This window comes from Drosophila melanogaster, chromosome 2R (assembly GCF_000001215.4).
Source record: "Drosophila melanogaster chromosome 2R".
Taxonomy (NCBI): Eukaryota; Metazoa; Arthropoda; class Insecta; order Diptera; family Drosophilidae; genus Drosophila; species Drosophila melanogaster.
The window spans coordinates 24126632-24139250 of NT_033778.4; the positions used below are offsets into that span (position 1 = coordinate 24126632).

The 12619-nt window shown below is 49.5% G+C and overlaps 3 protein-coding genes and 1 long non-coding RNA gene across 8 annotated transcripts; 2 read left to right on the top strand and 2 right to left on the bottom strand.

The window, feature by feature from the left end:
• Positions 1 to 6: 6 nt before the first annotated feature.
• Positions 7 to 6920, bottom strand: tamo. Of its 3 annotated transcripts, none has more exons than NM_166664.1 (5): positions 6366 to 6920; positions 3645 to 3806; positions 3383 to 3582; positions 2049 to 3317; positions 7 to 1982 (listed from the first exon to the last, which is right to left on the bottom strand). In NM_166664.1, exons 2-5 carry the CDS (start codon positions 3766 to 3768, stop codon positions 1182 to 1184), a joined length of 2394 nt encoding a protein of 797 aa, NP_726426.1. In that variant the 5' UTR covers positions 3769 to 3806; positions 6366 to 6920; the 3' UTR covers positions 7 to 1181. The 3 variants fall into 3 exon arrangements, with proteins under 3 accessions (NP_726426.1, NP_611889.1, NP_001286827.1); NM_138045.2 differs by lacking the exon at positions 6366 to 6920 and adding an exon at positions 4964 to 5208; NM_001299898.1 differs by having other exon boundaries at positions 513 to 1982.
• Positions 6921 to 7357: 437 nt separating this feature from the next.
• Zfrp8 (Zinc finger protein RP-8) lies at positions 7358 to 8774 on the top strand. 2 transcript variants are annotated; one of them, NM_138046.2, is made up of 3 exons: positions 7358 to 7653; positions 7711 to 7795; positions 7850 to 8774. In NM_138046.2, the coding sequence occupies exons 1-3, from the start codon at positions 7385 to 7387 to the stop codon at positions 8537 to 8539; spliced, it is 1044 nt and encodes a 347-aa protein (NP_611890.1). In that variant the 5' UTR covers positions 7358 to 7384; the 3' UTR covers positions 8540 to 8774. The 2 variants fall into 2 exon arrangements, with proteins under 2 accessions (NP_611890.1, NP_001286828.1); NM_001299899.1 differs by having other exon boundaries at positions 7850 to 8558.
• On the bottom strand, positions 8549 to 11419 carry Naa35 (N(alpha)-acetyltransferase 35). 2 transcript variants are annotated; one of them, NM_001014546.2, is made up of 6 exons: positions 11230 to 11419; positions 10768 to 11137; positions 10137 to 10704; positions 9895 to 10076; positions 8799 to 9836; positions 8549 to 8736 (listed from the first exon to the last, which is right to left on the bottom strand). In NM_001014546.2, exons 1-6 carry the CDS (start codon positions 11280 to 11282, stop codon positions 8596 to 8598), a joined length of 2352 nt encoding a protein of 783 aa, NP_001014546.1. In that variant the 5' UTR covers positions 11283 to 11419; the 3' UTR covers positions 8549 to 8595. The 2 variants fall into 2 exon arrangements, with proteins under 2 accessions (NP_001014546.1, NP_611891.1); NM_138047.3 differs by having other exon boundaries at positions 10768 to 11140.
• Positions 11420 to 11997: 578 nt separating this feature from the next.
• lncRNA:CR44826 (long non-coding RNA:CR44826) lies at positions 11998 to 12496 on the top strand. The gene has a single exon (NR_124722.1). It is a non-coding gene; the product is annotated as a long non-coding RNA:CR44826 (long non-coding RNA).
• The last annotated feature ends 123 nt before the right edge of the window (positions 12497 to 12619 follow it).

The following is a 12619-nucleotide window of genomic DNA, read 5'->3' on the forward strand; positions in this document are numbered from 1 at the left end:
TTGACTATGTCAAAATTGTATTTTATTGTTATTTTTTCGTTAGAGATTTTAGGAAGAGCTGCTGCTAAATTCATTCGGTAATAGTATGCAAAGTTATGTAATGTAATGTAAATGGTTTGAGCGAAGGTTGTGCCGAAATGGCCTTGGTTTAATTTCAATCCTTAGTCGGTCTAAAGTCTAGATATATTCCTGCGGTCTGCTGGCCATGGCATATAGAGAAAGGCGTTTGGAACTCGAAACGTCAACAGAGGTGTACAAAAAATACAACAAACTATTCAACATAGCGCAATAGAGGTACGTGGGTATAGCTTACAAAAATATCTCGAGGATTTCGATTCTAGCGGGATGCTTCATCAACAGGAAACAATAGTAACATTTAACAAACAAATGGCTTTGGGAACTGTCACATATGTAGCTTGGGTGGGTGGGATGATGTGGAGATCTGTGTCCACTGGGTGGTGGCCAGGCGGCCACTGAGTTCTCGTAAAGTGTGAATCAAAAACTTTCAGTTTACAACCCGTACCAGTTCTGTTCGATTTATTATGTTGCCTTATTTATGCGTAGCTCGGTTCTTCGAATTGAAATCGCTTATGTTACGGCTATAGGTGTACAAGTACTATCTATGCAAGATCGGTATATAACTCTATGTACTCTGATTTACTGTCGGAAATACGTATTGTGAATGCAACTATTAGTATAAGGTATATATTATCAGTTGATTTCCTAGAAAACTTCAAACTTTCAACTTCGAATTTTGAATTTAACTCTCTCGCTCCTCGCGCCGGATGCACACGTACAAATATATAAATGTCTATACGCTGTATATACTCGTATATATGTATATGTAGATGACTTATTCAGGGAGGCACGTAATTTGAAACAGAAGCGCCCTTAACAATGGGAAACAATCTAAAACTAATTAAAGCGTGTGTTTACGAGTAGGGGTAACTAATTAGAATACTTCGTATGTACAGACTGCAGACCCATCCCGTCTGCAGCGCCATCCGCTCATCCAAGGAGCCGAATGCGGATGACAAAGGGCTGCCTGCCATCGAACGACGACTTCGATCGAGACTAGATCTTAGAGACACGCGCACAGGCTTACATTGGTCGTATAAAAAATATATGAAGCTATACACTGTTTGTATCACTAACGAGGGTTCCGTTGCATCCACTGCATCCTACACGCAGGTCGAGGATGCGTGCGACACACTGGCCGCTGACGCCGCAGCTGCAGCCGCCGAGGAGGAAGCCGCCGATGCGGCCTCCAGGTTGAAGTCCTTGCTGCGGCAGCACATCTCGCAGATGCGCTTCGTGTCCGGATTGAGGAACGTGCAGAAGCTGCAGCTCCACTCGTTCGGACTGGTCACAATCAGCTGGGGAGACACATTCGGCGGCTGCTTGGGCACAGCTCCTGTGCGTTGCCTTGACCCGGTTCCCCGATTGTCCACGACGGCCGTCTTCAAGGCGGACTTGACCTTCTTAACGCCGGCACTGCTGCTATTGGGCAGAGGACTGGGTGCAGGAGCTTGCACCACCTTAGCCTCGCGTCGCCCCGTACCGGATTTTTTATCTAGCGTTCGCGCCTTCTCTCCGTTTGTGGGATTCGTGGCCTCACGGCGCTTCTCCGCCGGAGGAGCTGCACCGCCGTTCGTTATGGACAGCGAGCCTAGGTCCAAGCTCTGCACCAGCAAGTCCTCGCGGTCACCCAGGTCCTTTGTGTAGCCCGATCGCTCGAGGTTCTTGAATACATAGTTCCAGGACTCGAAACTGCCGACACCCTCCTGCACTTTGGGCATGAGAGGCGGCGAGCTACTACTGTCCAGGGCCACAAATCCGTCCAGACTAGCCGAGTCGTAACTGTTCAAGTCCGAAATGGTGGTGGGTATATCACGTTCAGTGCCGGACCTCTTGGCCGGTGCAGTCCGACTATTCCGCTCCTTCAATTCCTTGTGCATCTTGCGATTATTGTCCATGGTGCTCTGTTAAAAGGAGTAGGCAACGATATGTAACCATTATATAAGTATGATGATGTTGTTAGAACTTACTTGCTTTTCCGCTGATCGCGGATGTTTGTCAGTCGAATTAATGCCACCCGCCTCGGCCAAAGCCCGCATACGGCTGCTCTTCGGAACCGGCCGCGCATAGATGTACATATCCTGGCCGGTCGGCGGCGGCGCTTGCGGTAGCGTGGTGGGCAGGTCGTAGCCCCCGTAGGTGGCATACATGGCTACCGGATTCCCCCGCATGCTAGGCTGCACCTGACCTCTCAGCTCGGCATACTGCGGATCGTAGTCATGCGTCCCAAAGTCATGCTGGGTCAGATGCGCTCGCTCGTCAAAGTCGATGAGGTGGTGATCCGGCGGATAGGTGCTCTGACGGTGCTGCATAGCCGCCAAGGCAGCAGCGGCAGCAGCAGAAGTGTTCGGCTGGCGACGGTGCAAATCGCAGCTGTGGGCTGGGCCCGTCTTTCCCAGCGTGGCGTACATGTTGGTGTGCTGTCCATTGCCATAGAAGTCGGCGGGCGACGCATACGGGGCATTCAGCTGGCTGGAGATGTTGTACGGCAGCGGATAGCGGTTTCCCGGTGCATTGTAGGCTCCAGTCACGGCAGCGTAGGACGCACTGCTGCCCATGCTCAGGCCATCTAAGCAGTCATAGGGCGCCTCGTAGACGTGCGGCAGCTGGCACTGCTGTTGGAGCTGCTGATCGAAGGAGTGACGGTGAGGCAGATGGGCCTGCGGTTCCTGGTAGTGATCCAGGCTGCGAGAATGCGTCATCAGCGGACCAGGCAGGTGCGGTTGCTGCGGCGGAGGCGCTGGGTAAGGCGGCAGATACTTACCCGCCTCGTTCAGCCCATTGGGATGCAGGGCACAAGTGCCGGAACTGCTGGGATGATGGGCAACGTTGTTGCTGCGCATGCCGCAGGCAGTTGGAGCAGCACTCACCACATTGCTATATGTATTCTCCTGCATCGGTGGCTGCTCCATTCGTACCCGTTTCTCACTCAGCTGCCTGACCATCTCCTTGATGGTCGTGGAAGTTCCACCCACGTAACGCTCGCGGAACTGTAGGATGTCCTTCCAAGTGCAGACGTATCCCGCTGCCGTCACTCCCGCGTAGATGTGCTTCATAATCTGGCACTCCACGTAGGCGGCCATTGCGTCGCGCGAAACATTCGTAACCTGATCCGGACAGATGGGACCCTCGAGGACGAAGGTGTCCTCGGCAGCCCGGCGATAGCCCATGGCCAGGAAGAGCTGTTCGGCGTCCAGCAGGCGGGATTGGATGTCGTGCTGAAAGCATCCCGAATAGGTCTGCAGAAAGGAGGATTATTCAGTTAGAAGTGGCTATTTAGTATACGTCATCATCCTATATCCACCTTGAGAGTTCGATACTCCTTTCGCCATGGCTTCGTAAACAGATTGTTGGCATACTGGCTGATGGTCTCGAAGGCTACGATGGCGTTCTGGGCCGAAAAGTCGGGCAGCTCGAGCACAGACCTCCGCAGGACATGCCCAGTTTCCGGCAGAAAGAACTTGCGATCGTGCTGCACCACGCAGAGGAACTCCTTCAGGCAGCCTGTAAGCGCGGATTGATTAGTTCCATTTCCATTTAGGACAAGGACAAGGCGGCGAACTCACCCTCCAGCTGCTTGCGTTCCTCGAGCTTCTCTATGCTCTCCTCCGTCTCGAGAAACATCCAGTGGCGCCGGAGAATCTCATCCCACAGATCGGGGATGAGGTCGTGCGGCACGAAATCCGACATCTCGGGCTAAGGACTCTCATTCAAGGCGCCTCCGGCTCCTGCAAAACAAGAACACAAGGTTACACTACGGCGAACATCTCGAGAGCCCAGAGCGCGCCACCATGGCTATTGATTTTCCACCAGGGGTTGGGTGGGGATGCACTTCTCTGGCATGAATCACCAGAATCACATCCTTCCCCGCATGACGCACGCCGTCGCGGCATGCAGCAAACAAACAAATAAACAACCAACTGGGCTCGAATGGAGTAACAATAACTGGACAGATAAGAGCAAACAATAGGCTCCATTGGGGCCCGTCATCGATAGTGGCATTCCCGAGTCCTTATCAGTTTCCTCCCAGCCAGCGGAGCACCTAAGCAACCAGTACTTGCCCCTCGCGGACAAAAACAGTTGACAACAAAAAGCTCACTTGTGATTACGTCTACTGTGCTCCCCGATGCAGTGGAAGCTGATTCATTGGCTGGGAGAAAAGCTGTTTCAGGGGATTTCGTTTACAATAAATACAAATTTTTTTTTGTTAATAGAAATTACAAAGCTAAAACTATCACCATGACCAAACACTAAGTAGAGTCCATCTATGGGGTTTCAAACCAACTGGAAGCCCTTTATTATGATTGCTAGGTGGAGATCCAGGAAGACTCTGCAGCATACTTTGTTTATTTGCAAAGGCGTATCTAATCTAAGGTTTATTTTTGAAATAAAAGATAGCGAATTGTATAGAAATCAACTAAATGTGGGGCTGCTCGTAGCTTTGCTTCGGTGAGTCATAAGGTCAGAAATGCTAATCATGTACAATTTCCAGGCTTACCTAATATACGCGAAAATAAGTAGAGTAAATAAAGTGAGCGCAATAATGGAGCTCACTTGTTGTGATGATAATAGATAACCGGAAAGCAAGCTCCAGCCCTTTACTATCTATGAGCTTTACCTGGCAAATACTACTCCCAACTGGGTATCATCTGCTCGCTGACCCGAAGGAAAGCCCACAAGTGCTCGATAGGAACCCAGAAGCCTCGCGATTGCATCGCTTGCCCTTATCTCCCCCCTCGCCAGCCGGAGAACCGAGCCACTTGACTGGCTAACTCGATATTGATATCGGCTATCGTGGAGCCAGAGATCGTCCATTGGCCTTTGGCATTCGATACTGAGAACACCGGAGAGGCACTACGCTGAGCAACCTTGGGGAGTGACTCACTTGGCGTTCGGCGCTCCAATCAGAATGCGAATGAGCAGCAAGGCGGGCGTGGATAAACAAGTGTAGTGCAACTGAGCAAACGGCGAAGTGGTGACAAGAGGAGTCGAATAAACGCGGTGTGCGGAGAGAACAACATTGGCAGTGATAAGCGTATAATTATCAAATATATCAAAACAAACTTATGCAAGCCACATAAACTGACTTCCCTTCTCATCCTCTATAATTTATTTACTTATGCAATAATTTCGACGCTACACATACTGACAATTTCCTATTTAGTTGCTTGGGTTCAAGTCGTACATAAGCATATGTACATATGTACGTACATACATACTACTAGTTAACAACAATATTGAAATGGGAATTTAAACAGTCAGTCGAAGGAACGCACTGTCAACCGATTAATGAGCTGAGCATTACATGTATGATGTCCTGTAATAATGAATCAATTGAATATGCATGCAACTGATAGCTTTCCCAGTCCAGTGAATTTTAATTAATGTTTTCCAGCGCCGAAACAGCACACATTGTTGGTGGGAATGGGAATGTGAAGTGGGGGAAATGGGAAAGCGGGCCGAAGAAAGTGGAGCTTTCGTGGGAACCCATAAATTCAGCGGCCAAATGAAGCAAGATGATTGCAGGGCGGATTAAAATCAATAGCCAGCATGCAGGTGGAGCAAGTGGAGTGGGCCGAATGGCAATGAAGTTACTTATTTACTATGAGTACCACAGGCACATTCGCACTCAGGTGGTGATAAATTCATAGCATTTCGGCTGCCCGTCCGTCTGCTAATTGAATTTTCAATATTTATTGCCTGGCCAGGACACATAGCGTACATACCACTACCGAATGCCTGCAGCCGAGTGAAAATGCCCCTCGATGGGCAGAGAATTTATGTGCTGACATTACAATGGACGCAATATGGCAGGGATTTGAGGCGTTTATTGATTCAGGCAGCACTCCAAGTCGAAGTCGGCATCGAAGGCATCGATTGGCCAGGACGAGGATGGGCCATGCAACAGTTTCGGGCCATGTGCCCTGGACAAAGATCCACCGAACCACACACTGGCCGTCAGGGGCGATTATGCATATACATATACATATATATGAGTCTGCCTACCGGCAACCGATGGCAGGGTGCTCCCATTCTTATTTTCAGCAATGCGGCACTAAATTTAGCAAATAAAAGCTCACCCGGCTCGTTCTTTGGCAGCCAGAAAGCGAGCCACTGCCAGGGGCATCGAAGCGGAGATACCCTGTACCGGACACCTAATAGTTCCTACACAAACTTTTCTCTATGTGCACTCCATCAAACATCTGGTGCCTTCTTGTTCACTAGCTCGCAGCAGCGCACGTGATACCCTGTAATTCGAAACCAGGAAGCATCCGCCTTGGACTTACGCAAATTCCCAGTGGTCCGCTGGTGGCTCGGCTCTCATTTTTGCATTTTTCTTCGGAAAAGTCCGCGCGCTGGAAAAGTCAACACAAGTTCACCTCTCCAAATTCGTGCGTGGGTGTGGGCGGAAGGTGGTGGTAGGTGGATGGTGGGCGGGAGTGGGTGGTTGGCGATTCGAGAGGGGGCGGTGCGTGGGTGGGTTTATTTTTAGCGCTGCTGCGACGGAAACGCGACAAGTCGGAGATTCTGCTTCCGCAATGTTGTTGTTTTTGCAGCCGTTATTATTAACAAATATTACGCTATCCACGGGCTCTTCTTCTTGCTTGTTTGCGTTGACAAATCTCGTTGCGCTTTCACAATCACATCAAATCGTGGGAAAACTGGTTTTCCCCCCGTTTCTGAGCGGTTCACTCTTCGGTTCGTGATCGTTTGTGTCCGCGGGCAATGGAAAGTCTTTGTTTTTCACACGCGTTTATCACAACAGTAAATAAAATATCACTTTAGCCAGTTTAATCAACTCGGAGAGCAGAACTTTTAACCGTGAGAAATAACCGCATACTGAAGTGGCCAAAATCTGGGAAATCGCCATGGAGGAACTCGCGGAAAATACCAAATCCATGGCATGCAAGCTTTATTATCAGTGGCGTAGAAGAGGGGCCTTATCTGATTAATCCTCGCTCTATAATTTTGAACCGCTTGCCATTTTTAAGGGCTCAGGATAATGAGATTTGTTATTCTTCCAGATTAATGTCATTAAATTAAAATCTTATGTTTCCCCCTTATGTTTATAAGAGTAATCGCAAATATTCAATGAAGAAAAGAATATTTTATTTTATTGAACTGCCGAAATCAACAAATTAAACGAATGTAATTAATTTAAATTTTAAATTATAACACCCAAAAAGTGTGATTCCCCGAAAATATCAGTTATTATACAACGTTATTTCGGAATTTGTAGAGGTATTTTCTGGCGCTCCCGCTGCGGTCACACTGAACACGAGTTTCGTTTCGGAGATTGAAAGAAATGGAGATTGACTTGGGATTTGCGGAAAAGAGCGACAATGGCGCCTGGCTGAGCAACCGCTACTTTCCCAGCAAGCTGGGAGGCCAGCCCGCATGGCTGGAACTGGAGGCCTTGCCGCCCACGTCGCAGCTGCAGTGCAGCAAGTGCAGGGCACCCAAATCCTTCCTGGCTCAGCTATACGCTCCCTTCGAAGACGAGTACAACTTTCATCGGTCCATCTATGTGTTCCTGTGCCGGAATTCCGACTGCCAGGAGGCCCAAAATGCAAGGTAATCCCTTCTAGCTCTGAAAACCAACTTGCAACCTAATCTTACCCATCTTTCCAGCAATTTCACAGTCCTCAGGTCACAGTTGCCGCGAAAAAATAAGTTCTTTTCGGAGGAGGAGCCGAGCGACGTGGGTCAACCCCTGGTAGGAACAGCAGCCATATTTTCAGAACATACTCATCATAATATGTTTTCTTAGCCCGCCGTTCCCTGCCTAAAGAAACTATGCGCCGCCTGCGGTTGCCATGCTCCTCACGCCTGCAGCAAATGCAAGGCAATCCACTACTGCTCACCAGAGCATCAAAGGGCCCACTGGCCACAACACAAGCCAAACTGCGGAGCACCAGAAGTAGCCACTGAGAAGCCCTTAACACAAATCGTTTTCCCAGAATTTGAGATTGTAATGGACAGCAACCCCGTGGAGTCTGGCGAGGAGGACAAGGACGATGAGGCTCGCTTGGCGGAGTTCCAGGAGCTGGAGTCCAGCGGGAAGACGGGCGACTTGAGCAATGTTTCCGAGGCGGAGATGGACAAGTACTTCGGAAACTCGGCGGCCGCCGATGACAAGACCTTTCGTCAGTTCAAAAAGCAAACAGCAGCCGAACCCGATCAGATCGTGCGCTACAAACGTGGAGGCCAGCCCCTCTGGATCACGAATACCGTCAAAACGGTGGAGGACCAACTTAACAAGCTGCCCAATTGCATTGCTTGCGGAGGAGAGCGTCAGTTCGAATTTCAGATTATGCCGCAAGCGCTGACTCTTCTGGAGGACGAAAACCTCGACTGGGGCGTCCTGGCCGTCTACACTTGCGCCAAAAGCTGCCCCATCGACGGCTACGTGGAGGAGCTTCTCATCAAGCAGGACATTGTGGCGGAGGATCAGAGTTGACATTAAAATGCGTACATTTAAATTTTATTCTTGTCAATTACGAAACACGTGAACATTTACTTCAGCTTGATGATGGGGAAGTAGCTGTGTTTGGAGAAGTCGAACTCTGGCTGCCGCTTGACTTCCTTCTGGTGACCGCGAGCCAGCACATTCATCACCACAAAGTTAGTCCGTGCGATTTGCAGGAGGTCCAGCATCTGAAATTAAACGAAACGCATTTTAATCCAGGAAAACCAATTCAGAACTACCATTGACTTACCTCCTGATCTGGGTTTTGAATGCTTTCGAGAACATTGCGGGCCTGGTCAAAGTGCTTGGCCGCATAGGTATATAGATCCTCGACGCTATGTCGCATCATGTGCTCCCGGACGTTTTTGAACTCTGCGTACGAAACTGGCGGAGGACTGGTGAGTGTGGCGAAGGGCAGGAAGCGTCGGTTGTAGCGGATCTCCTCGTTGTCGAACTTGGACAGCGGCAGTCGCACGCGTCCGTCTTTGGTCAGGGCGCCCATTGCTTTATACATTCCGCCGCAGAGGCTGAGTAGCGCGTGGTAGAAGACGATCTCGGCGCGGTACGGCCTTTGAGTCTTTTTGTTCTTTTTCGGCTTGGCCGCCTTGCGGTTTTTAGCCGCTCCGCTGCCGCCCGACTGGGTCTTACTTTGGTGCTCGGCGTACTCCTCCTGGGCCAGGAGGATGTTCTCCGTGCGCGTCAGCGCGGAGACCAGGAAGCCAATGAGGAACTCGTATGGATACCAGTAGATGTAGAGGAACTCATGCACAGCATATAGTTCCAGCTCAAAGCCGGACATCAGGAAGATCAGCATCGCACGGAAACAGTTGTACAGCACCCATGTGGAGAAGTGGGTGCTGTGCTTCAGAGCGGTGGCCATGGGCTCGTTGCCCTCCATGGCTCGTTCGTTGGCCAGTTGGTTCATCATAGAGTCCAATCGCGCTGCATCCACTTGGATGGTGTCGAAGTTCTCTATCAGACGCGCCAGCTTATCCCGCTGTCTGGCGCGATTGAAGCCGCAGATGCGAATGAACTGCGTGAAGGTGTTCATGTTAATGCAGTAACGGAAGAAGTTCTCCAGGTGCTGCTGCACCTTGGGATCGGCAGCCACCGGATGCTTGGCATTCAATACGGGTGGCGAGTTGAAGACCTGAACCGAGTGGCGCAGGAACTGCTTCATGGGAAGCTTTCCGTGCGCCATACGCATGTTGGCGCTGAACAGGGTTTGCAGCACGCTTCTGGACAGGATGCACTGGCCCGACTTTTTGCTGTACTCGATAAAGAAGTTCTGGAAAGCCAGGATGTTATTACAATTTATTTTAGAAGTCACTTAAAAAGTCACTTACCAGCGCCGAATAGTAATCCTTGTACTTGGTGACTTTGCAGGCGTATTTGAAGCGCGAAATCATTTCCTCTAGAAACTGATAACTGGATGGACGATCCCTGATCTTAATGCTACGCGGAAACGCGGGCGGTTGGCTGCGGTCGTGGATGCGCGGAGAGAAACCCATGGGATTGGGAGCGTCAGCTAGTGATTTAGAAGGAAATACTCAGCATTTACATTGGCAAGTTATCTGTGACCACTTACACCCCTTCTCTGGTTGTGTGCCCCGATCCAAAGTGTTCCTTATTCCTGGAAGCATCTCGGAGGCCACAAGCAGGATTTTGTATATGTCTACCTTGTCATCGACGGTATCATTGCTGGCCATTTGCTCCACGTGGTAGATCACCTGGAAAAGATGGCGCATGAAACGCAGCCGGTGAACCACGGCCATCCAGTCCTCCGTGGAAGTCAGCTTTTTGCACTTGCGTATGAGCTCATCCTCCACATCCTTTAGCGAGCTATAAACAGTGGCTGGCTGTGCCTTCTCTGCAGCCAGAAGAGCAGAATTTCCGTACAGCTGGAAGTCCTCCTCCTCGTTGACAGCTGCCACGGCAATAATTTTCTTGATGACCACGATGAGATTGCGCACGGCAGTGCAGAAGACGCGCAGCGCCTTATCCTTGATCTGTGCGGGAGCGTGCAGGTAGAGGCAGGTGAATAGAACCTGGTCCATGGAGTTGCCCTCCAGCCAGGACACCAGGCAGGAAAACAGAGCATCATAGATGCCAATCAGTTCGGAGGGCGTGAGATCGTCCAGTTTGATGGCGCCCGTCTGGAAAGAGTCATCTATTAAGATACATATAGCTTAGCCAGGGGTCAGAAAGACAAATCTCACGGCAATGGCTGCCTCGAAAGAGGGCGGCGGAAGATCCTGCTTGTCGAAGCCCATGCCCACGTCCATCTTGGGGTCCATGATCTCGATGGCTGACATGGCCTCAAAAAGACCGAACAGCATATCCTGGGCCAGTTCCCCGGGCTGCAGCTCCGCGCAGGCATCGTGGAACTCCTTGGTTACGTCCACCCAGCCGTGCATCGGGTACTGGGTGATGTCCTCCGCAGCACTGCCGCTCCGCATGGTGCGCTGCACATCCGGATCCAGAAATCCGCACTCGCCCACGCTCCACTCGTCCTGTTCCAAGCTACTGGCCCGGGCAGCTGCCGCCGCGGCCGCCGTGGCAGCCTGGAAGTCCGGAGGCTCTGCAACGCTGCTGTGGATATGCGTATGTATGTGCATTTAGATGGTTATGCTCTGTATGTAGGCACGTCTGTGGGTTCTTGCCGGTGGTCTGTTGCTCACCTTCCGTTCATGGTGCTCGGATCTGCCTCCGCCGGCAAGGTCGAGGGATACATCTTTTGTACCTATATTCAACAGGCGGTCAACCTGTAGCTCGATGTGTTACAAATTTTCTTTTATTTATAAAAGATATTTTTAATGAATTAAAATATGTAACGTCCAGTGTGACCAAGTGACGAACGGTCAGCCATGCCTCTATGTTGCAAATATACCTCTTGGTACCAAACAAGTCATAATTTTCTATTTCTAAGTTCATTTTTGATTTTGCGGAGATAATCAATGGCTATATGATTATTAGAAATCTATAGAACAGTTCATTAATTTAAAGAAGAGTAGTTCATTGATACAGTCTTAAATAGGTATAAGCATAAATGCCTTCAGTATTTTTCAGCCCGCCAACATCCAACTTGGCAGCACTGGCGAAGTTAACAGTGTACTGTTTTAATTTGGGATGTTTTGAAAGCATTTAAAAGAAAGTCAGCAAAGATTTATGTGGTGCTTTTATGTTTTCCCATGATTTCAGCTTAGAATTTCTGTAAGTTACCCATAAAACAAGTGAGTTAGCATTCAAAATGTGGAACTTGGAGCCTTGGTGGCTTTTAAGCTGCACTGTTAAGCTTAACAGCCACGACCGTTACAACTGTTACCAAGTTCAAATGCTGAGTCAGGTGAAAATTGAAGTAAACAAGCAAAGCTTAGTTCATTGGACTGCGGCTGGCCCATTAACTAAACAAAATGACTGAAAGTGCAAGCCAGCGTTATCTGAGACCCAGACGACCGCCTAGACCGAACAGAACAGTTCCGCGGTTCAAAAAACACGGATCAAAGCACGAGCTCTCTTTAGTCTCACTTAATTATGTTTGCTCCGATTTGACTAAAGCAAATAAAGTATGCCTTGAACCGAGGCATTCTACAACCTTATCAGACGCGTTTGTTCCCGCTGTTATCGGAAACGGAAAAGCTCGCTTGCGCTTTCACTCCGCGGTTTCACTCCGGATTTCGAGCAACGCGGCGCAACGCCCGCCCCACGGATTTTGGGGTTGACCGCCACCCCGAGTGTTACAAGTATCCAAGTTGCGAGTGGGAGCTGAGCCCGAGGGGTTGGATTGGTTTGTTTACCACGGAGGCCCCACTTTCACTCGCTCGCTCTCCCCAAATCACAATCTTTCTCTGCCTCGGCTCCCAAATCTCTCTTGCTAGTGGCGATTTACTCAAATCAGAACGCTCATTTAAACGGAAGGTTACAATGTTCCCATAAACAGTGGATTCTTCTTATCAATACATTCATTTATGTATTTATTAAAACTTTTAGATGGAATATAAGTTTAAATATTTTAAGACTTTTAAGATATTTTGAATATGTTATTTGATTTCTTTAAAAGTGGTAATTTCG